The 27,983-nt window shown below is 41.6% G+C and overlaps 1 protein-coding gene across 3 annotated transcripts in view; it reads left to right on the top strand.

Moving 5' to 3' along the window:
- Mitf (transcription factor Mitf) overlaps positions 1–27,983 on the top strand; it is an 86,471-nt gene that overhangs the window by 22,691 nt on the left and 35,797 nt on the right. For all 3 annotated transcript variants that reach the window (XM_043425807.1, XM_043425805.1, XM_043425806.1), the window contains exons 2-3: positions 1,908–2,115; positions 6,274–6,660. In XM_043425807.1, coding sequence (XP_043281742.1) covers positions 1,908–2,115; positions 6,274–6,660 — 595 coding nt within the window. The remainder of the gene's footprint in view (positions 1–1,907; positions 2,116–6,273; positions 6,661–27,983) is intronic.

Genomic DNA, 27,983 nt, shown 5'->3' with positions numbered 1-27,983 from the left:
TGACATTGGATTCTTTAATTAGAAATGCTTTACAAGACATCCCTGCGCTCTTAGACGGCTGTCATTCTGCCTTTGGCTATTCGATAGCTTCCGCCGCGACCTTCAGCATATTTCGTACAACTATATCTGGCGAGTCGAATGAAATAGTTTATCATTCGTTCTCACACTGTTAAAAAAATTTTTTTCAAACAAGTAACTTTTTTTTAATGCAAATAAATGAATTACTTGTATATTATCTAGTAATTCATTATTGTTTCCATGTAAATATGTTTTTGACATAAATTTAATATTTTTATGAAAACAAATATAAATTTCTTAAAAATAATGGACCGTTAATAGACGAGATTGCACGTTCACTACAAACAATGCGTCAATTTAATTCGGCTGACTAAATAAAAATTTCGACAGAGCTTTCGAATTTTTGCAGCCAAAGTATGTTTTGTTCGAAATGAAAAAAATGTACAATCTTAATTTAGAAAGTAATTTCTTTCTTCTTCCTGGAATACAAATTTTTTCGATTAAAGTTTTTTATTTTTATACCGAAGAGTAATGCGATTGCTGGAATAAAAGTCAATTACTTGTTTCAAGTACGTTGCGTGTTTCCAATGAAAAATATTGCATATTTTTCATGAGTAATTTCCATGTATGTCATCAAAATAAAATATTGTCACCAAAAATATTATTTATTTACCACGAAAATATATTATTTGCTATTGGCAGCAATTCTGTATTTAATTTAAATAACGGTATTTAGTTTCAAGAACCTTTATTATAACGACTAATCAATAACTGCCAAAAAAATGATTTATTGGACGTAAAATATTTTTTTATCCAACCCAAATGAAAATATTTTAGTAGCCAATGAATTTCCCTCAAATAATTTGAATTACTTGGAAAAAGAATTTTTTTTTAACAGTGCATTGGAGTTTGACCAACGAAAACTAACGAAAATGACAGTTTGAGAAAGCAGCAAAGATTTCGGAGCTTTTTCTCTTCTGCTGTGTCAAAGGTCGTTTATAAATGGACTTTCTTCGTCGCATTGCGAATCTTTCCTGCTCGTTCTCCAGGCTCGATTGCTTAACGACGAAGGGCTTTCTGTATTATTCACTACGCGAGTCCGTGATCGTTGTGACGATTAACGAACGCGCTACGTGCTGCGTCCGCGAAGAGAAGTCAAGCTCAAGGTAGCCTGGCGAAAAGCTCCCCATTCTATTAATGTCCGAACCGTCTAAACTCGTCACTCGTGTTTGTACGCGAGAGAGCGCGAAAGCGAACGATCATGGCTCGTTTCGCGTCGTGAAAGCTCCCTTAAAACCGTGAAACTGAGTCGCACGGCGAAGGAAATATACGACGCGACGAAGCTGCTCGAAATAATTCATTTTTGAGATCTGCCATTCACTGGCCGATCAACAAATCATTTTCTCATTAAATTCCTCAGCGCAATTCTTTTATAAATTGAACAATTGGCAGTCATCTCGGAGAGCGGAGTTGAACAAGAGTTCGAAGCACACGCTGCTATCTTGCGGTCGTTCCTCGTATCGTGCTCCGCACTCCAATGACAATAATGTTCGCTGTTTTACCGATTATGGTGCTCGGATTCGTAATTAATTAGATCATTCATCAAAACGTTGTCAAGGTCCTCGAGATTCTGAAAAACAAAAATCATTATTTCGAGGGGGAATGATTGAACGAATAGGCAGGCTGGATAATCGCTTCGTAATTTGAAGGACCGAGCAACGCTCCCAGCAAAAATCATTTGGCACCGGTTGGTCATTCGCTATTATAAACGCATATTTGGAGAAATGTGGCCCAAGATTTATCGAACCGTCAAATAATCGCGATGATAATTTTCTTCTGAACAAGAGTTGACAGGAACATTTTAAAAATGTTGGAAACCTTATTTTTAGCCCACCGACGTTCAAAACGGCGACGCCAACGTCGCGGACACAACTCAAGCTACAATTGATGCGCGAACAATTGCAAGAGCAAGAGAGAAGGGAAGCTGAATTTAGGCAAAGTTTACAACAACACAGACCAGCGGCTGCACCACCGAGGCCCGTACCACCCGCACCACTGCCCACGATCGGAGTCGACGTACCACCGCAAGTCTTGCAAGTACGTCAAACTCATTTCACCCTTCAAATGCTATTCGAATCTTTACCAGTTGCCTATTTTTCATTTTTCTCGTTTTAGCTCGTTCAGTTTTTTTTTTATTCATCATCCTCTTTGATTGAAGCCTCTGAATATGAAACCGTTACCGAAATTTCCTTAAGGGGGATTCCGCTTTGGAAAGTAAAAAAAAAAAAACGATGGTTTTCGGGAATTTTTTTAGGATAGACGCAAATAACTCAGTATAGCGAACTTTTTGGCATAGTTTCAAGGATGCTTGAAAAATACAAAAACTTTTTTATAATGTTAAAAATGTTAATTTGTACATGGTTTGTGTGCAAAGTCTCATTATCGAAGTTTCTCAGCTGCGTATACAATGCGGAGATCGTAATTATTGTCTGCAGCATAAATTCCAAATTTTTTTCCATTTTCATATATTTTGCTTCCATATGAAAATCTATAAAAACTCGTAAAAATTATGAAATTTTATATTTACAGTACGTTGGAGCGATATTCTTCTTCTTTAGAAACATTTTTTTTTTAAACTCGCTAAAATTATAGAATTTCGCAATTTTTTCGGGTTTTCATAGGTTCATAAGGGAAAAAAATATATGAAAATGGAAAAAAATTTGGAATTTTCGTTTCAGACAATAATTACGATATCCACATTGTACACAGCTGAGGAACTTCGACAATCAGACTTTTCGCATAAACCATGAAAAAATTAGTAATTCTCAAATTAAAAAAATGTTTTTGTATACTTTTGAAATATCTTTGAAACTATACCGAAAAGTTCGCTATAATGTTGAGTTATTTCCGTCTATTCTAAGAACATTCTCGAAAAAAATCGATTTTTTTTATTTTCTAAAGCAGGGCCCTCCTTAATTGAAAAAGAAAATGAACAAAGTTTAAACAAATAAATGAATAAATTCGTCAACACGGAAAATATAAAGCTACGTGACATTCCAATGGATTTCGAAATTTGAAGTTAACTTGAAATGATTTATCGCCTAATATTTACTGCGCGTCGAAAAGCACTCAAGAAGGAAAGTAAAAAAAATTGTAAACGTCGAAGATTCGAGGACATTGATGAATTTAGTATTTTTCCTTCATTTTTTTCGTTCGCGTCTTATATTTTTTTAATTACCACGTCACGTCGTGGCCATCAAACGGATGAAATCGTAAAAAAAAGGTAAAAATGGCTTTCTCAAGGTATAAAACCAACCAAAGTCTCGTTTTATCGCTAATAGTTCCGCGCGTTTAACTGTGTTTACTATTTTTCTATTACACATATATACATGCACACACTTTATAAACGACTAGGATTGTGATAAGAAGCTTTTTATATAGTTTGCTTCGGATTACTTGTGTTGCGCTCAGCGAACATTTCATCCGGGATTACGGTAACGAGAAAACGCGTAAAAGCGCGTTAAGGAGGCAGTTAGAGCTTTTTTTTGCACACGTGCACGTTGCCCTGTGTGAGTGCTTCACTTGCGCAGGGAACGGAGAAGCGTAAATGCGTGTAATAGCTCCCTCCGGATAATCGAGCTTTAGTATGCTCTTAGGAAAAAAGGCGTGCACAATCGACGCTGAACAATCGCGATCGAATTATGCACCTTGAATCACTCGCACGAACGCAAGCTCCATTTTAATACCGAATTCCATTCATTTTCAATCGCAGATGCAATCATTTAGGGCTGAGTATTAATTATTGGGGCTGAAAAACAAACGTCAAATACGAGCTTGAGAAGATAATCGTAAAACAATTGCAAATTAATTGTAAGAGCTCTTCCAACCCTGGAATATTCGTTTTACTCTAAAATAATACGTAGAAAAATGATTTTTGCGAAGTTAACAAAAGTTGAACGTAAAAGTGTAGAAATAAACGATTGTGGCTGCCAACAGATTTAAGGTAGATCATCCCCGAAGATGCGTATTTTATGGGTGTATAAATTGGATAGATTTTTACTCCCTAATTAAAGATATAATCACTTTAAATTAATGTTAGATTTATCAATTCGAAATTGTAAATAAATTTGTTGAATTTATCTTATGCGAATGAAATGACAAGCCCTTAATTAATCGGGGATCCATCGCTGATCAAACCCAAAATTTCATTCGTCCCTCGGGAAAATACTATAGTTTTTTTTCGTAAAAAATCGCGTTAGAGAGCGCAAAGAGTATGAACACAATGGGAAATGCATCAAGAAAAAAGTATATTAACCCGGTTGACTGGTGAGCTTTTTTCCAGTTTTTGGGCCAAAACTGGTACGAGCCAATATGTTACCGAAAATCACGATATTTTATTTCCGAGGGTTTTCGAGGTTGCTGATTCCATTTTCACGTGATAAAGCATGAAATTTTCGCAGTGAAAAATTAACAAATTTCACCCTGAACCCTTATTTTTCACATTTTTGGGGGTATAGCGAATTTTGTTTGATTTCGATGAAAGAGTTCAGTGCGATGAAAAACTAAAAATTTTCATGTCATATAGCATGAAAATCCATTGAAAAAACGAAAAATTTCACCCTCAACCTTCGATTTTCCCCATTTTCAAGGGTAGTGAGGTGAAAATTAAGTTCAAAAATCGACTCAGCGACCCAAAAAACCATTTTATACCAATTTTTGTCCAAATCGGTTGAAAATTGAAAAAGTTATTTCAATATGTACACATATGATACAAAACCAGAATTTTTTGCCCGACTTTTTTTGTACATATATGATCCAATACCATGCAGTCAACCGGTTAATAAAAAGACAAAAGTCTATGACAGGAATGGCCCAAGTCAAGAAGAAACAAAATGCCGAATAAGCAAATGTGAGGTTGTGCTCGTTACCAATTTCGTTCAATCTTTAACGTAATACATCTTTATTATTATAGTAAGACAATCGTCTCGAATTTTTTCCCAAACCTCCATTATATACTTCATTGTTATTGTGTACTTTTCATTAATTTCGTAAGAAGCGTTCATTAGTTATGTGGAAAGATAAACGATCTTTTACGCATAGTCCTTAAAACCCTGTGTATTTTTCTTCATATTTAAAAACGTAAATAAAATCGATTCGTGCGCACGAACCACCTTAAAAGCCACCTCAAAATTTTTCATTCTTGGTCGATTTGACACTCGCTCGTTTAATGAACCACCCTTTTCATAGAGTACAAGCAATTTCAATACTCCCTTTAGCCATTATGAAACGACAAGAGGGCGAGATGCAGCGAAAAAAATTTTCTCCAATGTCCAGCCAGTTTAATTGTCTCAGCGTGTACCAAAGCAGCTGTTATTACTCCTTCATCTCGTAAAAAAAGTCAAGAGAGCACAAGAATAAGGAAAGAAGGAGCAGAGACAGGGGGGAGGGGAGAGATTGCTCGATGACATATCTCGTGAAGACATCGGGTGGCAAACGCTCACTCGGTTTATTGAGGATGAGAATATACGAGATAGAATGGGGGAAAAAGGGTCTTTCCTCGTACACCCGCCACGACTCGTAAAGAGATAAGGAGAGGAGGTACGTCGAAATGCTCTCATTTTTTCCTCCTTCTTTCCTCGCCCCCCCCCCCCCCCCTCACCGGTTTCGCCTTTTCCTCTTTTTTTTTCTTTTATAGCAGTAAACGTGGAATTCGTCCAATTCCGTTCCATCTGGCACGTGTCACATATCTTCAACCGTGAATATCACTGTACATACACACAAATAGGTTTACGGTCCAGCGTCATATCTCGAGAGAAATCATGACTCGTATTTTCATCCAGATCTGTTTTATTTATTTGTTTCATTTCACATCTGCTTTTTGGCCGAAAGTTTGAGTAATTGTTATATTGGAATCGATGTTTTTGTTAGGTGAACTTTTGTTTTTGGAGGAGAATCCGAAAATATGAGTTCTCGGTTGTAAAACGTGAGGGGCGCTTGACAAATTACGTGCGGGGAAGTAGTTTTCTGTATTTTTAGGAAAAGAGCGGAAAAACGCTCATGAAATTCATACATTTTTTATGCTACCTTTGAATAATTAAATGACTTGAGCGATTTGAATATTTCTGGGGTAAAATGCGGTCGTCAAATTTCTTCATTCGTCACAGTGTCTTTTTGAATGATCGAACGAGTCGATGAATTTTGAATAATATATCAAGCTTTGGGGCTGATCGGAATGCGATTTTTTTGTCGAATCAGGTGCGAACTCTTCTGGAGAATCCGACGCGGTATCACGTCGTGCAAAAACAGAAGAACCAAGTCAGGCAATATTTGCACGAATCTTTTCGTGGCGCGGAAAACGATGAGACGAACGGCCTGCTCCCCGAGGGGAGCATTGCAAGCGGAATCAGTGGTAATACGAGCCTCGATACAGGACCAACGTCGCAGGTGCAGCCGATGCTTGTGCAGAGTGCACCACCGGGGCCGGTGGTTCATCAACCAAAACCGCAGCATCCTCATCTCGAATCTTACCCTCGCGTCCCCGCGCTGCTTGGACGCGTCACCGGCGTCGCTTCGGCCAGCCCCGATCCCATCAGTGGCGCCATGTCACCCGGACTTTCAAGCGTCGCTACCAGCAACTCTGAGGTAAGTTACTCGTTATTATTTATGACGGTGGTGCGGAGCGTCAGCCGATATTTTAGACCACGATCAAAGCGACGAATATTTCACTAATTACATGCAGCCTTTCTCAATAGTATTTTTCGTCCTTCGGCTGCGATCGAGACGCACAAAAAATCGAATTCGATTTAAAAATTCCATTATTTTGGTCATAAAAGAACGTAATCAAATTCAGCAAGGAAGATTTCAAAGTTGATGAATCGAGGATTCATTCTGAACTGGGAATTTGTCGATCCAAGATTATTGATGGATCAACAACATTTTTTTTACCGAGCCATGCTCCTTTGAGCCAGCAGATCGAATAATCGAAACAGGCAAATTTTGGTAAATATTTACAATACCCACTTTTGCTAAAAATGGCCCTAAATTTTTTTTCACCATTATTATCAATGAAAAATGTAATGGGGCTTCATTTTAGCGAGGGGAAATGTACAAATAACTAAAAAACACAATTTTGAAAAAATCTGAATGAAATTTCGGTTTTTTCGCTGTTTTCAGCAATGATAAATGGTCTCAAAATTTTTGGCAACTTGTAATATTGATAAAATTCATATTACGATGAATTTTAAGAATGGGGAAGATAAAAAAAAAACAAAATTTTGTATTTACAAGGGAAATTTCAATTTCTTAGCTACTGTAATCATTCATTCTTTAAGTATTCATTGTTCCAAACTCGTGCAACCCTTTTCCTGCCTCCCCGTTTGTGATTTTTTTCAAAAAGAAACTTTTTCATCAAATTTTTACCTTCCCCCTCCCCAAAATTAATCGCTGTATAATTTTTCGTCGATGATAACGTTAAAAAAAAAAATTTGGCATGCTTTTTAGCAAAAGTGAGTATTGTAAATATTCACCCAAATTTTTCTTGACTTCATAAATTTCGATGGTTTGAACGATTCGTTGAACAGCAATTCCAATCGATGACGAGTCCCTTTTCTCTATTCAATTGCTTCGATGAACGTCATCTGACAGATTTTTTCCGATGATCTTCCAAAGACGAAATGGTGACGTTCGGAGGGAAGAGAATTTCCCAAAATTTTGGCAACTGGAGAAAGAAACTTTCTTTCCTGGAATGTTTAATGCAAATTGAAAAAAAAAAAAAAACAATGGACTCAGGACTTTCAGAAAATGTTATCCGGGGGCGAGCGAATTATCGGTTCGCGTCAAAACGTACGCTTAGTTACTTCGTCTTTCGACGTTTTTAAACACATTTTTTTTCTTCATTTGTGCCCATTCGAAATGCAAACCGATGTTAATCAACAGTGTCGACAAAACAATTTCGTACGAGCAATTTCCTGCTAGGTGTATAATGGAAAAAGGGTCCACCAAAATGGGATATTGTTAACGTTTCGAATTTACATGCTCCGAAGCGACGGCCACGATAACTCGGTTCGTGTTTCAGAGGCGATAATCGCCCGCTCATTTGACGTTCGTGTTAATCCCTGCGCTGCGAGCATCCACTTCAGCTAAACACGAACGTCATCGCTAGTTTGACATCAACACTCGAACCTTTTCGACTCTTTAACTCGATCGTTTATTTCCCATTCTCTTCTCGATTTCAATCTTTCTTCTTTGATCGATTTAACGGGGGACAATGAATTAAAAACTTTTTAAAAACAATTTTTAAAACAGGGGCGGACCGAATTTCCTTTCGATTCGCTTTTCGAGTCCTCTGCAGGTTTGTACGTGAATTTTTTTGCCCTAAATTATCGAAATCTGGCCTCTGAGCTCTCTGGCATATTTTCGGTTTTCTCATCGGACACATTCATCCCGAAAATTTTGATTCACGTCGCATCCGTTTCCAGCATTTTGGTAACGCTCTTTTTTTATGGTTTTTACGAGTTCTGAGAATTCGAATTCCCATCGAAGTCTATCTCGCTTCGACTTTGATTTTGTTTTACAAATAATATCATTCGCGGAATTATAATTAGGGAAGAAATGAGCGGTTTGTATTCGAGTCCAATCCCTAAATGAATGCTTTACAAATTTCCATCATTTTGAAGGCTTCATAGCTTCAAATGAAAACTTATTATTCATTTTCAACATTAAACGTTTTTGACGAAGCTCTCGCGACTGTTTTTCGCTTCAGGAAACTGAACTTTTATATCATCTCTTTGAACTTTCGATAAATTGGCCAAAAATTTGGACAGCCGAATCGAACAATGCGCCCCATTTTTGCGAAATTATCAAGCCTGCATTTCATCGAACCTTTTCGAAAATGAGATTCGTTTTTGAAAATTTGATGAACGAGAGAACGGCAATGGAAACTTTCCAAATAAACAAAATCCCCAATTCCCCGAAGCTCTTCATCAACGCCATTTTTTTCGTATCCCGTATTGTTATTTGTGTGCGTCTGTGTGTGTGTGTGTTTTTTTTGACGTTACCAGATGTTGCATCGTTTCTAACGAGTTCTCATGATTCAATGTGTATAACTTGGCGACAAAGGGGCGTTTGGACTCGCGGAAACGCGCTTTTCGCGTGTGTTTGGTGGTGCGGGTGGGTTGGAACTCTCGGGCCGCGATTTCCTGTTCGTAAAATCCAACGGTCCGTATGCCGCATCCGTCGCCCCCGCGTGCTGCGCCGTACGGCTACTCATAAATCTCGTCTCTTTATTCTTTCTTTATTCCTCTTTTTGTTTCCCCCTTTTTTTTTTATATAAATGCGCCATGATTTTTTTCGTTTGTTGTCGGACGAACGCGGACGGCCGGTGACGGATTTTCATGCGACTCTTTTCTCTCCTGCCAACGAGCCTGGGCGCGATTCTTTTTGGAGCGTTCATTTTGCTTGTTTGTTACGGCTCTCACGTGTTTCATATCGCAATCCGTACACCGAGGGCTCCGAATACTGTCGGCCCTTTTGTCTCACCGGACACGCGCTCCTCGCCCTTTTTCTCCTTTTTTCCCTCTCGCCTCACGTTTTTCTGTTCCATCGATCCGACAGAGTTAATTATTACACTTTATTATCGCGTTCGTGGCTCAGCGCGTTATTTATAATGGAACGATAAAAATTGCACTCCCTTTAGGGACGAAAAGAAAATAACGGAGAAATGTGACGAGTGGAATTTTCGCTCGATGTCGCAGTTGAGGCTGCTTCGAGGACGTTTGAAATTCGAAATCGATTCACTGCAATGTTTTCATTCAGCTCAGCGTTCGATCGATGAAACTTTCGTGCTAATCCGCCTCAACTCGACGAAAATGCCAGACTCCCTCATCGCCCTCGCCAGGGATGAATTTCGTGAATAAACCCTCGCAAAGCCGCGAGGAATTGACCCGAATTCTTATCCTTCCAGACGAAAACACAAATCGATGAGAAAATCGTTTGGTAACTCAACGCGAATATGAGGAAACGCGAGAAAAGAGCAGAAAGCGCCAAAGTTCTTAGGAATTTTCTGCGGTCCCGTTCCGCCTGACTGAACGTGACTTCTTTTATCATGTTTCGCATACCCTCGAGGAATGTCCAACAATTCTCGTACAGTTTTTCAATTAAGAAGATCCCGAGGACTTTTCCTCCCTCTTTTTTATCTCCTTGCTCAATATTTCGTGCGTATGTGTACGAAGAATGTGTGTTGTTCGAACGGGTTGATCGCTGCTCGTGGCAACTTCGAACTTGGAACGTTTTTTTCGCCGCGATCGACAATATTTTTATCGCTTCACCCTTTTCTCGTTTATGTCCGCCAAGCCTCGCAGCTCGTCTGAGTTTTATTACTTTTCTTTTCGTCCCGATTGTTCTGTCAATCGCCGAATCTCGAGCAGCTCTTCGCGCCGGATTAGGTGGGAAATCGAACTTTGACGCGTACGTCATTTCGGATCGGGATGATTCACTTTTCCTCGAGTTGGACTCGGACTTTCATTCAATTTTGTCAGGTTCATTCCGCTTGTTAAAACTGACTTTTCGTGCTTGATCGATTTCCGGTTTAAAATCTTGGATTCTTACCATCTTTTGCTTCATCGCCTGCACCGTGAAAAACGAAATTTGGACTCGTTTTTTAAAATAACAAAAATGAAAAATGTTCTCGGAAATATTCTGATGGCCGGTGCAGAGCTGGGGGCGACTCCGCGATGCTTTGGTCCATTAACGCGGCGGTTCGAGTGGAAAAAGAAATGAAACAAAAATCGAAGTGGCTGCGAGAACGAGGGAAAGAATTGCGATTCGTTACGAGATTGATAAGTTTCTATAAAAATCAAGAAATCTCCGTTTATTATGCTTATGCCGGAGGTATTTTGCCATTAAATTCCAATAACGCCGAGGGCAGAGCTGGAACAAAAGTATAAATGTATTGAGAGATAAAATTTAGTCTCTTCGAGTCGTTGAAGTATTGAGACGAGTCCGAGTTAACGAAGCTTCGTTAAAAAGTCGTTTTTCGGAAGTGACGAGTGGATTTGCCGCGCGACCCGCCGCCGCATCAACGTTTTTAAGCTCCTCGCGCACGCGAATAAATCAAATCTGTGAAACAAATTCTCGAGTGTGTCTCCCCGCTCTTCGGAATCACACTTTTCGTCCTCCAAATAAGAGAGAATGAGAAACTCATAAAAATCTTGCTAACGATATTCGTCACTCTCGTAAATGCGATGCACATAAATGTCACGATCCCTCTCCAGCGGGACAATCGCCGAGAAAAACCAGCCGGAATGATCCCTTGGGATGAGCAGCATCGAAATATTCGAATTTTCCTGTAAAAAAGTGGATAAAAAATATTCGAAGACGAACGATCCCGTGTGCAGTGTTACGAAAAATTCTGTTTCTCATTTTCACGTTTTCGTAAAAGTAACGATCAATATTCCAATTGACACCTCGCTCCGAGCCAAGAAAGCAGCAGCAGAAGATCTCAACGCGGTTTACTCGAAACACTCTAGCTAATGAACCGATAATTTTTTTACTCCAACATTCGACAGGATTTTCGGATCCCGACGACTGCTTTTTCATCGAGATCATTCAAACGAAATGAGCATAAAAAATACGAAAAATCGTGAAAAAAACGACCTCGAGAACTTTGTAAATTTGAAGAAATTCTTGAAAACATTTCTCAATTACAATCTTCCTGCCAGGCACAGTGGCGTTTTCCAACAATTCATCGGCTAACGAACGAAAGAAACAAAAACTCCTCGATTCGAGAACGAAAAACAAGGCAATTTTGAAAATCATCGACTTCCCATTTCCCGTGCCAAGAATTCGAAAAATTTTCAAAAACCGTCAAATTCAAACGAACCAAGTGACAGCTCCGACCCTGAAAAAGGTTTCGCTCAAGCCTAATTTTACATTTTTCCACTATTTCGCAGTGATGTGAGACAGTAAAGCTGCAAACTTATACCTCTAGTTCGATTTATTAGCCGCGTAGAAGATTCGAGGTTTTGGAAAGGGCTGATGTTCGCGTGGTCCGCAATTTCCGTGGTTTCGGTTGAGTCCCCTACACGTTCGTGGCTATCGGCGAAGCCTCTCGCTCTCCGAGTGCTCACAATTCTCCGCTTCTCCAGCACGAGCCCGTATTTCACTACGAAAATGCTCTTGTGCCCTCTCCCCCATTCACGTATACAGACGTATAGAAACATAAAAGCCGGCGTATGTAGGGCGCCAATTCTTGAGCCGGAGAGGGAGCAGAGAGCAGAGCGCTTATATGCCAAAAGCTTTCGCATGCAAGTCGAATAAAGAGGCGGCCAGCAGAGAATTTGAGCACACTTGGAAATTCATCCCCCGGAGGCTCTCGCCTCGTTCTATTTATGTTTTTATAACGCTTATTTCGACACTGATAGGGCCCTCGAAATTGGCGTGTGCTAATCGGGCGTTTCCGAGTGGAGCTTGAATTATCGAATTCTCGATAAATTTCTTTTTACATGCAGTTAAATTTTCAACGCAGTTTTTTAGTCAGCCAGTTTAGTGCGCTTCGTTCTGATTCCGTTCAGGCTCTCCGAGGCGAAAAAATCACGCGTTTTATCCGTGAAACAAACGCAATAGCGATAGCCTATCTGGCACGCGTGTTGCGTTCTTTTATCGCGTAACATCAATTAATCGCTTTTTTTACCGATAAGCACGAGGTTCGATGGGGAAAGAGTTTTGTGAAGTACGCAGTCTCGAAGTCGAGTGCTGAAGGCGGACAAATTTTTCAAGAATCATGAGAAAAAAGCGTTCTCGGCACCGTCGCAATGTTTTTTCGATCGAAATAATGTGATTGAGAATTCGACGCGGAAAATCAGAGTTCGAGGAAGCAGCGGCGACTTCTTTCAGGTGGAATTCCGCGCAGGGGTTTGTAGCGATCGAACGAAACGACAAATTGGGGAACGATTAATGAAAATCCTTCACTCACTTTTTCGTCAAGGCACGCGTTTTTCCCCCTTGATTACACTCGCGTTATAAAACACGGTCTACTTTCTCCGCGAGCGAATTGCGACGAGAACGAGGCGGCGGCGCAGCATCCATTTTCGTGGGAACGCGCACGCACACACGTCCATAAAGTAGAGAGAAAAGCGCATTCAAATGAGCATCCAAATCCCCTCGACTATTCCACATTTTTGCCCAACTCACTTTTCCCACTACCCCCATTTTTTACGCCTCTTTTTATCGCTCCATTTTTGTTTTCAAACTTTCGACGAACAGAGTGTTCTGCGCAGAGAATGGAGGAAAGTTTGTTTTTCACTGGTGCTGCTGGTCGAATTAATCCAGATAACCGGGCGTAACGATGATCAATTGTGATTATATGTCGTGACTCGTACTTGTCGCGGAGCGTGGGAAATCCGGGCCTTTCAATTCAATTATAAACGTTCCCCCTCCAGCCCCATTCCCCGGCTCTTGCCCTCCGACTATTTCCACGTCTTCGTTCGTGCTCTTCGTGTGTGGTTCCAGCGTCTCGTTTTCCATCCCTGCTTTCCCGAGTGACAAATTCAATCGCGTCTCTGCGCATCTCTTCAATGAGGATACGTTTTTATTAATGTGGGATTTAAATGTTACGAGATCGTGAGTCCAAGTTACGAGGGATTGGGAGCAGCAGCACCAGCAGCAGCAGCAGCAGCAGCAATGTGCGAGTGGACCGAGAATCCCAATGCATTGTTTCAACCATGCGGCCAATTTATCGTGCTCCAATTTTTTCCTTTTAACCTCTCGTCCCGAGGGAGGGTGTCCGAGCCGAAAAAACGAATGATCGGCACACGTGTCAATGAACGTCGACGAGTTTTTCACCGCTGGAAAAACTCTCGCTCGAGCACTCTTTTTTCGCTTGAATTAGAATAAACATGCGCAAAAAACTCGCCGATTTTTACACCGACTTTTATTATAGACGAGTCTCCCTCGTCATTCGCCCATTATTTACCTTACTTCAGCGTTGCTCCAATTTTTATTGCTTCGTTGTCTCTCTCACTCCTTCGGGCGTGTACTCCGACGAGTTAATATTTGAGACCACTTCCGAACCACACCAATCTTCGGAGCCAGCTGGCCTCTTTTTGACCCCGAGGCCTAGCTTTTTTTAACTGCATGGACATTTATGGGGCAAACAACTTATTTCATATTCTGGTAACAAAAAAAACTGAACGTTTTGAATAATGAGTAGATCGAGAAACCGGAAAGATCGTGTCGCTCTCGTGGCGACGAAAAATTCGTTTTTTACTCTATCTAAACTCGCTTTAGACTAGAAATTCACCTTTTTTGTCTCCCGATTATTTTTAATGGTGATGAACGATTTTCAAGGATATATTCGTAACATTCCGAAGCTACGAATATGTTAGAAAAACATGGAAAAATTAAGGAACTTTTGGAATAAAATTGAAGCCCATTTTTGTAGGCATTTCAACTTTTATTTCTTCATTTTTATATCCTCTTCTCAGTCCTATTTTGCACTTTTTTTCGCAAGTCATGCCCCAGTAGAGGGTTTAATCGAACGAGATATGAAAACGAAGAAAATGTTGATAACCAACGGGAGAGGCTCGGCACAAAGAAGCGTACGAGGAATGAGAAAATGGATTGAATAGCAATTAATTTTGTTGAGAGAAAAGAGTCCGCTTTTTGTAGACCGTAATCGTTCTCACCACACAACCGCGGCGAGTTGTTACAGCATGCTTAAAAAATTATCGGACCTTAGACCCTGGTCGAGCACATTTGTGGCTGAGTCACCGCTGCGCTTTCTTCACTCTCGACATTCCACTTAGGAAAGTATCGATAACTGCTCGAGGAAAAAAAATGGTTCGAATAACGATTCGATTTTGCTCAACAATTCTGACAATTCTGTGAAGCTTCCCGAACAAATTAAGTCGCTTTTTCAGCCTTACGTTTCCTCAAATTCCCCAGTTATTTTTCTCCCAGAAACGGCCATTCATAGCTGTAAAAAAACCTCGGAAATATGTTGCATCAACACCGCTCAATAATGCCCAATAAAAACTACAAGCAAAAAATAACGAGCATCGAGATAATAAAGAAATGGCCGCGGCTCTAAATAATTACTAATTGTTCGCACATTGAAATCGAGTCCCATCTCCGTTCAAAAGTATTACATAATATTTGGAATTTCGATCTGAAGCGTAATAAAGGAGAAACAGAGTGAGGCTCGCAATGAATTCGCACCAGTTTGCGCGAGCGAATATATTTCTCCGAAACTCCGGTTGATTGTGCGGTGAGGATCAAAACGATATCTTTATTTCGTAGAATCAAGTTTCTATCTCTCCATGTCCGTCTTTTTCTCTCTTTCTCCTTCACCATCATCTTCCATCATTACAGACTCGAATTGTTCTCGCTAACAACTATGACGAGACACAATAAAGTCTCGGAGTGGCGAGAAAGAGAGAGAGCCCAGTTTTGAGTGATGCACGCGTCTATATATTATAACAAAATACACACAGACAGCGGCTGTCGAAGGTTTTCCTTCAAATTGACTCGTCCCCCGAGTGTACACATAAGCGCTCGCAAGCACGTCATATATTAATCTTAAAATATCTTTCCTCGGTGTGTGTTTCTCGGCTTCGGGAGCGCGCGCGCGCGCGTGCACGTAATACAATTTCGTATCGTCTAATGTGTAATATCCATATGAAAGACGAAGTCTCTCGTTGACAAGGACTCGTTAATCCTTTCCCAAACAGTTGGCGCTCTCCTCTCGTTCTCCGTTCGTCTGGAGCATGACCCAAATATGCGCTTCATTTCAGTCATGCGCGATCGTTTTTTCGCTTTTTTTTTTAATCGAAGCTACTTTTCGTGTTATCTTCGTTAATTTCTTGTGCAATGGGATTTGACTTCCTTTCATTTTGAGGTGCACGAAATGATTTTCTTAAGAAAGCCTTGACATTTATATACAGAGTTTAAACGGATAGTCGACTGGCACGCGTATCAAATTTTGAAGGGCTCGTCTTATTCGTTATTTAGATAAATTATATAATAAATTATATAATAAATAAATAAAAAAAATAATAAATATATAAAAATAAAAATAAAATATATAATAAATTATATAATAAAATAAATAAATAAATAAAAAATAAAAATATATAAAAAAATGAAAGATAAAAAAAAGAAAAAGTGCACAATAACAATAAAGTACATAATAAATGTCTGGGAAAAAATTGAAGGCGATTGTCTTACTAGTAATAAAAATATATTGCGATAAAGATTGAACGAAATTGGTAAAATGAGCATTCGTGTATAGCTCACATTTTTGCTTATTTCGGTATTTTGTTTCTTCTTCCTTTGGACCATTCCTGTCATAGAGCTTTCTGTCTTTTAATCAATACTTTTTTCTTGATCCCTTGTGTTTGCTCTTTGCACTCTCTGAAGCGATTTTTTACATAAAAAACTATAGATTTTAGGCAGTGATGGATCTCCGTTTAATCAATGGCTTGTGATTTCATTCACCAAAAAATAAGTTGGCGAAAGTGAATTTACAATTTTGAATCAATAACTCTTGACATTAATTTAGAGTGATTTGGCAAGTAAAAATCGACCCAATTTATTCGCCCATAAAATACGATCCTGCGGGCATGATCTACCTTAATGGTCGTCGATTCGTTTTTTCCCCAGCAAAGAGAATTGGAGATCAAAACAGTCCCCTCGATTCTCATTATTCACGATTTATTCCTATGATCAAAGCGATGTTTTTTGCTTGTCAATCTTCTCCAAGTGAATACCAACTGCGATTCATTTTCCCTTGAAATCGGTGCTGAACGTACTATTTTTCGAGTCTATTAGTATTTCCTTGTGCGTCCGACACAAAATCGGTGGCGTTGCGGCGTCTCGTTTTTCCCCCTCGTCAAACTGCACCGGGCATTCGTCGAACCTCAATCGTCAGGCTTCGTATCGTCATTCCACTCTTTCGTAACGTTTTCACCTCCCAAAATCAGCTTGAATCGACGAGAAAATGGCTCGAAATGAAGTCCCGAAGTTTTCAGGGCTTTTCATCTTTTTCCGCGGACTTCGGAAAGGAAAAAATGGAGAAATTCGTCGTCCAAAACAGCAGATCGCTCTGCATCCAACCGCGAACGTTTCGTACAGGCGGCTCTCAATCTCGTAACAACTCGTCGTTCAACACTAAGCGAAATCATAAACGCGAAAGCTTGCCTCTCGACTGATGATAATACGAGAGCGTACAAGAGTCAGTTAAACGCCAGTGAATATAAAATAACATAAAAAGAAAAGGAGTAAAAACGAAAAAAAATAAAAAAAATAATAAAACAGATAAGATACCACGACGAGGCCGTCCCTCCGGGCACACGTCCTGTGTCAGACGCGAGCTCTTCTCGTCTTCCCTTACGACTTTAAGTCCCGCCGTGTCTACACTTCGTGCTGGATCGAATAAAAAAATCAACTGGGAAAAAAATTCTCGGTCGTTTATCGTCGCAGTCGCGTAAGCCAGTGTGTATAATAGACACGAGCAATGTACGAGCATAGCAGAGCAAAGATTCAGCTCGTCAGACGAAATGTGCGTCATTCGATAACCGCTCGATTATCGCTCCAAGTAGCACAAATGCCTTTTGGACAAAAAATTCGGATTGTGACTGATTTTTCGTTCCTCTTGGTCTTTCGCAATTCTGCCACGCTCCGCCGGACTCAAACTGAGGTTCGCTTCGGGCTGAAATCGTTGCCGAAATGGCCAGATCGGTGGAACCGAGTTTCCACGAATGTCGGGATTTTTGAAATGATGATTTTTCTCGAAAATTAGGACAAAAAATGTTACACACAGTTTCTGGCAAACGGTGAATTTGTCAGGGGTTTTGATCGGGCATGAAAGTTGTTACAAATCTTTGTACGTTACTGACAACTGGATTTTTCGGTTCTCTACCGACGATGGTCGACTCTTTTCGGCAGCGCGGATGCAGCTCGAGCTTCCGCGCCGAAATGATCGTTCCTCGAGCGAGCTGCGGAGACGATTAATCGAGGATCGCGCGCTCGTCCAACCCTCCCCAGGCCCCACACGCTCGGTCTCACTTCGACTTCGTTCTTCACGATGTTACATAACACGAGGACGAATATTACGTGGATAAAGAGGCTCTCGCACGCTGAGAGAGAAGAGAGACGCTACTTGCGGTGCAGAGTGCATGAATCGCTTGATGAACGCTCGCGAGTCTGAGCGACGTCTACGGCGACGGAGAGAAGCTCTCGGCGTCGCTTCTGCCGCGGGTAATATTGCCTCTCTCGCTTTCAGACCGACCTCCATACGAAACTCTTCCTCTGACATGAGCGTCAGCTCCATTTTCCCTTTCATTGCCTCTCTGCTGTTTCTCGTCGTGTTTGGTTTGACGGAGAGAGCTCTTTTCTGCCTCCCAAATACGCAACCGTTAAAGCTTCACGAGTTTTTCAAGCTACCGGGTGTCCCGAGGAGGCGATGATTCCCGATAAAAACCCGAGTTGCGGTCGGAGTCGAGTTTAGCATTAAATTGTGTGCGATTTCCGCGGCGTCTGAAGCTGTCCCTTTTTCAAGGAGCCCTCAAGACCAAATGCCTCAAGATACAGCAATATGGCTGAGGACTTTTTTCTAGGAAATTTCATGCCCTACAAGATTGGTCCCATGCATTTTTGCTCTAGCTCCGACCGTTTGGAGTGTGGACCCCGCGCGGAGTGAAGGAATGCACAAAACTCGAGTACGAAAAGCTCTTGGAATCGCGTGTCGAAGCGACATCGAAGTTTCCGGTCGTAATTCCACCGAGCGAACTCGGGCCCGCGCTGCAGCCCACCGGACCCAGGACACCCCGTATGTGCGTAGCGCACAGACATACAGACTTTTATATTCTAATTGTGCTCGGGGCGTTGATGCCGGAGTGAAGTTTGTTTCGCCGAAAGATCAACATTGCAAACGAAATTAAACGAAATTCTACCAGTCTATTGACATTATGGGAAGAAAAAACATTGAATGATTTACCATTGAACTGCACGAAGGAAAAATAAAGCGACGAATAAAAACGCGATCGACATCGGTTCGGATATACTCGTGTTATGAGCACCCACCATGTGGACTTTTCGTTTGGCAATATACGCGAAGAAGAAAATACACACGCGCGTTTATAGTCTCCCGGGTTCGTATGCGTGAGCGTACGAACACAGAGGAAGAGATACGAGGACGGAGGAGCGTGCACACAATGGAGTAAAACGTAGAGAAACGTACGAGCGCGCACTTTGGCAACCCGCTTAAGCCAGATAGTCAACGACTGGTGCTCGATCCAATTGCGCGAGTGCCCGCAACGTTTCCTCGTAGCGCGACGCACACGCGCCTCACTTGTGCCTATTTTTTGTTTATTTCCCATTTCTTTTTTTCTCCCCTTTTTCCACCTCGTTCAATTCTTCCTTCTCCTTTTGTCACCTTTTTTACTCGTTTCGGCTGACTGCGATGCTCTCTTTTTTTATCCCGATACGCTCCGGCAAATGTTGCACATTTCACAGCTTTTTCCTAGTTTTCTCCCGCCCCCTCACTCCCTCGCCGCGGCAGCCCCCGTCTCTCCTGCCCCAGTGACGATACGATGAGCCTCGCACCAATCCGATTATTCGATGCACGATAAGGAAATGCGGACGATAAGCGCCTCCTCGCTCTTCTGATTATCGACTGTCAATTGTGTTGTTCGTGGCTGATTGAAAAGTGTGGGCGCGATAATGCTTCGTGTATCACGATTAAAAAAAAAAAAAAAAAGAAAAAAAAAGAAAACAACAAAAATCCTCTCGCTCCGAGAACTCCGATAAATTCATATACACCGGCCTGTGCGAATACACGCACACATTTTTCACTATTTGTTTATTTATTTTATATGTCTGTATCGTGTCTGCGGGGATGGAAGGTTAGGAAGGGTGTGAAAACTCGACTGGAAACTGGAATAACGCTTGATACACGACTTCGAAGCTATCAACCAACAGTTATCAGGGCCACGTGGACTCTGTATGTTTGTATGGTGCTTATATACGAGCAGGGCGTACGGGACGTTCTGCGTTAAGGAGGGTGGATCGCGACGATGGAATGTTGCCATGCTAAACCATGTTAAATAGATGAAAAATTTCAAAATGATAAGAATTTCATAAAATTTGGTTAAAGTATTCTTTAAAAGGATATAAAAAAATGTTAATTTTTTCAGATTTTTCTACCACATAGCTAATCGAGTAATTGAACACTAAAGTTCACGTGTATAAGGGTAGAGTTAGCGTATATACAGTTATAGATTTCGTGCATAAGAACTTGTATTTAACGCTCAATTATTCGATAACCGTGTGGTAAAAAAATTTGAAAAAAATTGTATTTGTATACTTGATGCCAAAGAATGTTATGACCAAATTTGATCGGATGCTGATTATTTTGACTTCGTCCTCGTTAATCGACTCACTGCTACTTGCAATCGTGTTCGAAGGCTTCTGGGAGTGAGCCTCGACTGTGAATTTCTCACTGAATCTTGGTCGTTCGAGTGTGTTTCCCTGAATTTCTCGATGTCTCCATCGATTTTTCACGTTTCTTCGGAGACTCGATGCAATTCTCAAAAATCATGATCGATTCCAAAAGGACTGTCTCCGCCTGAAACGCTCCGTGCTTAGAGCGCTCGGGAACACCAGTCGGCAGAGATTTGTAGGGGCGTAGCCGTCCTTAAAAACTTGAAACTCTTTGGGATCCGCCTGTTTTGCACTCTGCCATCGAGTAATCGGTGTCGATACACACGAGGAATTGTCGTTCTTCAGTTTTGGTCTCGGGGCACTTGTGCTGCTTCGATCTTCCTCGACTTTGCCACTCATTTCGGCAGCGCAGGCGATTTTTCAAGGACGCAATGCAACGGGCCTCCCTCCCTGGATTTTCTGCGCTCCCTGCGAGCCGGAAATCGCAACATTTTTCCTCGAAAGCCCCGTACATTTAATATAGCAAAGTATATAACTCGCGCGCTGTACCAGGCCACGAGTGACAAACTGCTCGCACACTGAGCTTCTATCGCGTATATACGCACACCCTGTGTACGCATGTAGAGAAACGAATGCGAATATTCATTGTTGAACAGTGCGAAAATGACCGAAATCCTCGTGCAAGCTGTCGACGCGATCATCCAGTCCGTATATACCCTCACCGTAAATAGAGTTACAGCGGCGTGTAAAATAACTAACGAGGGAGATAAAATGCGATTATTCGTAAGGTTCAACAGGGGACGCATGGTGCGGCGTAACGACAGAAAAAAGAAAGTCTATACGAACTCGAGCAATTTTCTGATAAATTGTTTACGAGAGCCATCACTCCCTGGTGACGATCAACTACACTAAATTGTAGTCGCTCTCTCTGTCTGTTCGTCTTATTCTTCCAGCTCCTGCCTCGCTCTCTCTCCTGCTTCCACGTGAGGTTGTCTCAGCTTCGAGCCTCTGTGTGATTCAGTCTATGCTGTGTGAGCATTTATCAGAGTCGGAGAGCTGAAGTGATCATGAGATCTAGCTCGGGTATTCGCATTTGTATTTGGCGGCCGGCACCTGGTTTCTTTGATAACGTTGAACCGGCCGATTTTGTGACATCGCGGTTTTATAATTTTACAATTTTACAAATGCATAACTCACGGAGTCACTTTATTACTCAACTTTATTACGGGTGCAGGCTACAAGGTTTAAAATCACTAGTTTAGTAAAGTTTAGTTTGGCTCATGACATATTTATTTCGCGTTCTGGAGGCATTCAGCAAGGCATATTTTGTTTGCCATTCGAGCCACTCGATGGATCTTTCATTTTATTTGGTCGGAAAATCTGTTACTATTTGTACAATTTTGGTAAGCGACAAGGAACACCCGTCACGCATGATTATTCCGTATATACTGTTCAAATTGAAATCGTTGACATTCATACTTTGTGGCCAGACACGTGAACATTATGCCTTTGTTTGCATTTTTTCATTCCATTGAATGATACTACGTAAACTTTACTATCGTTCATATTATTCTATTGTATTTGTAACAACAAACAATTGTTGTTGGGTGACTCCGGAACGCATCTTTGAATATAGCGAAGAAACTGAAGTTTCTTTCGGAATTTTTCAAAATATTTTTTTTTTTTTGGTTTTTGTACCTTCCCCCTCCCTAAAATTGATCGCGATATTATTTTTTATTGTCAATAATGCTCGAAAAATAATTTTCCATGCTTTTTAGGAAAAGTGAATAAAGTAAATATTTACGACAATTTTTATCTTTATTTTGTTATTCGGCTGTGCTGAACTCTGACATTTATATTTAGTTTTATTTTCTCTTTTTATTATATTCTTCTTTCATTTTATTTTTCCTACGATTTCGTTCAATTATTGTTATGATTTGTGTGCCCCTCTGTGGCAACCTTTGCCTAAAAGTTCCAAGGCCATAAACTAATGCCGAATAAAAAAAATCTCTCTCTCTCTCTCTTTCTCTCTCTTTGCTCCGTCTATCGAAGGCTTGGCCACCCACAACAAGATACAACTGACTCGAACTATGTCCTCAAGACGTTCAAACACTTCTGGCAGCCAGCAGTTATCACTAGTTGGTAAACTTGCCGCTCTCTCTCTGCCGCTCGTTCTCCCTTAGCGACGCTTGCTGGAGCGATAAACTATTCCGTTCTCGCTGCAATTGAGTTGTACACTAAAAACTACGCGTCTGGAAAAATGGCGGAAAATCGTAAGAATTACGATAGAGAATCGGAGCCTTCGAACTTCGAACGCGCTCATTTGACTGAACCTCCGTTTTTTATCTAACGCAAAGTTTTTCGTTACTAATGAGCAATGTTATCTAATTTGCACGTTCACACTCGAAAATTCTACAGTAAATTACAAAATTCGAACAAATAACTTTCATTTTGCTCCTTTTCTTGTGCCCCTCACACCAAGGAAACTGACTGCAAGTGTTTATCAATTTCCCTGCAAATTGTGAACTATACGGGCTCCCGTTCCAACGGGTCGTCGAAAAGAATGTTTTTTATGATGAAAATAATGTTTTTTTGCTTCTCGACGTGACGGTGCCTCAAGATACTTTTTCGGCAACAACTTTTATACCCAATGGAAATCGGAAGTACCTTTTTTTATTTTCGTACAACTGACCTTCGTTTTGTACAGTTTTTTGTCGACAAGAATCGTGTTTTCTGGCGGTAAGTGAGGGCAATGAAGTGCTCGAAGGGAATTAATTGCGTGTTCGAATCGCCGAGATCATGCGAGTGATGTTTGTTGAATGAAAATGAAGAGAAAGATGGAAGAGTGAGAGTGCTGGAAACGAATGCAGATCGAGGGAGAGAGCGCGAGACAGCGAGGATCTCACGGGAAATATCAAACTCGTCGCGGAGCTTCTCCTACTCTCGTCTCGCGGTCCGCGTGTTCGTTCCCCGCGGGCCGCGTGTGCGGCAACCACTTCGTCAGTTTTGATTCGAACGCGCGCGCTGCGCGTTATCGTTTTCTCTCTCTTACGCTACGCGGACGCGTTTAGACTGCATCGATCGATTCGCCACCGCGATCGAGTTTAACGAAGGAGTACGCCGGCGACGAGGAACAAGTGCCTTGTACGAAACTAATTAGCGTCGATTATTTGCCCTCGTTATTAACATTGCGAGCGAGAATTATAAAGAAAAACAATTTCTGTCAGGCCAATTATCCCCGGGGAAGCTTTCGTCATCGAACGCGATCGAGACCAGCACTACTTATTCAGTCGCTCCGCTTTCCCTTCATTTTCACATCGTCACTTTTTCCTTCGACTATAATACAATTTCGTAAATTATTTAACCGTTATTTCATGCTCGCGTTCAGTGTCTCGTCCCACGAAAGTAGCACCAAGCGCTCTTTCTCAGCCCTGAGCAATCTCCCTTCCAATATTCCATAAAAAAAAAAAACAATCAAACTACACGGAGAAAACGAGGCCGAAAATTCTAGAGGAAAGTACTAAGAATATAGTATCTCGGGGACAGTATATAATTGAATTGCAGCATTAATTCGAAGAGCAGTAATAAGAATTGTTCTATCCACCATAGTAAAGCGACCAACGCTCATACACTTTATTCAAAAGACTCGAGAGTCTTTTTCTCTAGAGGCAGAGTAAAAAATCTTCTCAGTCACTTCAAATGTTTATATCGTAAAGTATGCTTGAGCAACCCTGAAAAAAAACGATATGCGTGGTAAAACGTCACACGTATTCGGCGTATATTCGTATATTTATCATAGAATTTACTATGCTGAGAGTGAAAATTTGTGATTTACAATACATTTCCACTTATCAGTAAGTGCTAGTCTGACACGATGAATAACACTCAAAAATAAAACGAAATATAGTTCTCGCGCGTGCATAACTTTTTGCTATCCACATAAAACTGTTTAGAATTGAAGGGATGGGAAATTGGAAAATTCAAAGAATACTATGCTCTTTGTAATCGGTGGGTAAATACTTTGAAAATTCTTGAAAAATCATATATTCCTCACTATACGAAACGAATCCGTTTTCTCCGTGTACCATCGACGAGTATCCTACGATAGAACCGGTAAAACACTCCCGGTTTTTCCGTCGACAACGTTCGACAATATTTCCCTCGAAAAGCAAATCGATCGTCACTTTTCCGAGGAATTGTTATCCTCTCCGCAGTTTCCAAGTTCAAAAAAAAGGCCGAGATTCAAAGCGACTACGTAGAGTACGTAAACCGTATATGTTTTATAACATGTACGAAGTTTGACGAAAGAGTGTGTTTGTACAATTTGCACTGCTCCGTGGCCTGGTTAAGAGGCTCTCTCGACGTTTCTACGCCGCCCTATTATCAATCTCGGTGGCTTTTACGGGTACATATGTACACACGGCCGTGTAAATACGTATATTTATGTATACACGTGCGCATATACGTTATGTATACGCGGACGAGTTATTGACACTAGTAGATCGAGAGTGATAAGGAAAGGAGGAATCGTTACACCGCGCGGGTGGGCGGCCGCGCGGGCGCAAAATCTCTCCGGGCTTCTCTCCGCTGGAACGTCTATACGCTCGATCTGATTCCTCGTTGCCTCTCATCTCGAATTCCCGTCACGGAGAGCCTCGAGAAGGACGGGGGAAACACGCGTTAATCAGCGTGTCGAATCTCCTTCTGTGCGAGACAACGAGATCGCGAGCGAGAGGCAACGCGGAGAGTGAGGGAGATGCGGGGAGGGCCAGTGAATTTGTCTCGCAATGAAATTGTGTTCGGCTCCTCTCTCAGAGAGACTAATAACTTGATAAATAGACGAATGTTTCGGTAAAAACGAACTCGGAATCCTCGACTGACGATCAACATGCAAATCGAAGAATACTTGCAAGTGTGTACGCACACGCGGAGCGAAGCAGGATTGTAAGACAGTTCAATTCCACTGTACAGAGTTTGACAGAGTCTCGTCGCATTGGCTGACCACGATTGAACCTTGAACGAGCATACTCGACTGCTAATACACATTGCTCTTCGCGCGCGTGTGTACGAGAGTTTTACTCCGGCACATGAGATCGCGCCGGGGAGTTTAGCTCTCGAGAATCCTCGAGGCTATCGTGGAATCGCTGAAATTCAATCGATTATTTTTCAACGATAAAACAGCGTTCCGTTACATTCACTCGCACTGATGACGGAGCAATATTTTGTTCTCTTATTTTCATACTCCGATCGAGCGTCGCGGAGCCTCGAGTCATTGGCAAGATTTCATTTAACGAATCGCGGAAGCCAAAGTTCTCATGCAATTACTTTTCTTCTGGTATAAAACGACGAATTCATTTCGCCCAACTCCTTAATATGTGAGCCCTGGTTTTTCGAGGCGGACCAATCCCCCGCCGTTTTGTAACGAAACAACCGTTTCGTCGGTTCGACGTAATACGAGCGGGAAGCGGCCAACAATTTAATTCCCATTTCCATCAGTTTTTTGCCTCTTATTGTGAACTCTGTCATAACTGATGGTACCGCGAGACCGTTTCCTCGAACCCTCGCTGATACTACTTGTAACTCCGGCGCTGCTCATTTAGAGGAACCTTGAGAAGCATTTATGACTATTTTTCTCTTTCTCTGCTCGTGTGCACACGTTTATGTGTGTTTCGATGCAAGCTCGTATGCGTGTGACTCTCGTCGATAGCCGTGTCTCGAAAGATTCTTAAGAAAAAGAGCCTGCAGGGCTGCTTTGGCATGAATCCGTTTCCTCGGCGAAGGGGCCTCTCGCAGCCGTTGCTTCTCTCGTAAATTCAAAGATTGACGCTCCGAGCTCGGTGTGTTAAATAAGAGAAAGGAGATCAAAAAAACTTGACGAAACGAAGTTAATAGCTCGGTGTGTGTAACGAAGTGACGAATCGAGGAAAAAAGAGAGCGAGATCGAAGCCTGGTGCGATTGTTCGACCTGGATTCGTGCCACGAGGCTCCCGACTTCTAGTGGCACCTTGCAGATTGACGTGACAGTTATCGCTCCGAAATCCATACGCACTGCGACACTGAAAAAATACTGAAAATAAATACTTACACATTTATATAAGGGATTACGTCGAGCTCGAGACTTCGGGGAGGTGCGCGATCGGGATCGAGGCAGGTAGAAATATTTGCGGGTACGAATTTACAGAGCGGAAGTTTCCAGTCGAAAGGGCTATTCGAAATGCGCTGGTTAAATAAGTGCCGAGTGCTTGAATCGCCGCAAACGAAAGAAAAAAAATGATAACGAAAAAAAATACTGAGAGAAAAAGCTACGAACGGGAAAAGAGTGAAAAGTGGGCGTGGATAAAAAAGGGTGCAAACACACGGATGCAACTTGAGCAAAAAATATGTAGTCTGGAGAGGGTAAAGAGGAGAGAGCGTCGGAGAGAGGGAACTAGAAGAGAGAAAGAGAGAAAGAAATAACGGCGTGGAGCGGTCACAGGCATGAAACCCAACTTCGATCCACTAAAGCAAAACGTGCGACGAATTCGAAGCTGCCTACTGTCTGAGACGACGGACGATTTGACGTGCAGTTACGCCGTGCGCGCTTCGCTCCGATATTTTCTACAGTCTGACGATTCCACAGGCATATGCGAGTTACGAATAAAGTTTTGGTTTGCTCATAAATACTGAACTCACGTGGGGAAAGCTTTCGGAAAATCCTTAATTGGAAAATTTACGTTTCCCAGTGCTATTCGTCGAGTCGTAGAGTTCGGTTAACCCTCAAAATTCTAATTTGTCAATGCGAAAACAAGTTCTTGCGGATGGAACGTCCGGGCGTTTCGTTATCAACAAAAAACGACTCGAGTAGGATCGATCAATTTTGTCTTCTTTTCTTGTCCCCCCCCCCCTCCTTTCGCTGGTCCTCCTCAACGTTGCTAGAGCAGAAACTCAAATGCAAGCAGGTCAGGATAAAACCTCGGGAAGTATTTGAAAAAAAACGTTTCTTTTGTCATTGAATTATAGGAAAGGAAAGAGAACGCAAAGGACGATAAAAGTGAGGAAAAAAGTGTGATTTTATATAAACGAGGGAGATTACGATCGACAAGTGACAAAGTGACCGAAGATTGTTCATCGTTTGAGATGCAACGCGGTGAACATTATTGAAATCGAGAAGATTGATGAGCCATTGATAATTGGCTGAAATTTGATTCAACCCGGTTAATTGGAATGTCTGTGTACGTGTGTAAGAAGCAGGGCAAAGCGTAATGAAACGAAACTATATGAAGCGTGGAAACTTGCGGTGGCTGGCGGAAAATTAAACGGCTGAGGGAATACGCGACCGCGAGAGAGAGAGAGAGAGAGCTGCGCAGCCTCCCTTCCGCCTCCGCCGCTCACCGTGGCTCCTTCCACATCGCACATACAAACTTCGTCTCCATATAAACAAAATAGACTTTTGTATGTATATATACGAGGAGAAGAGCGTGTTCGCACGTTTCCTGCCTGTTCGTGCATTCGGCTTACCGGTTAGTGCCAATGTGGGTGTTTTTGTGCAT

The sequence above is a fragment of the Venturia canescens genome, chromosome 8 (assembly GCF_019457755.1).
Source record: "Venturia canescens isolate UGA chromosome 8, ASM1945775v1, whole genome shotgun sequence".
NCBI classification, from domain to species: domain Eukaryota; kingdom Metazoa; phylum Arthropoda; class Insecta; order Hymenoptera; family Ichneumonidae; genus Venturia; species Venturia canescens.
This window is presented reverse-complemented; position numbering and strand designations above follow the sequence as displayed.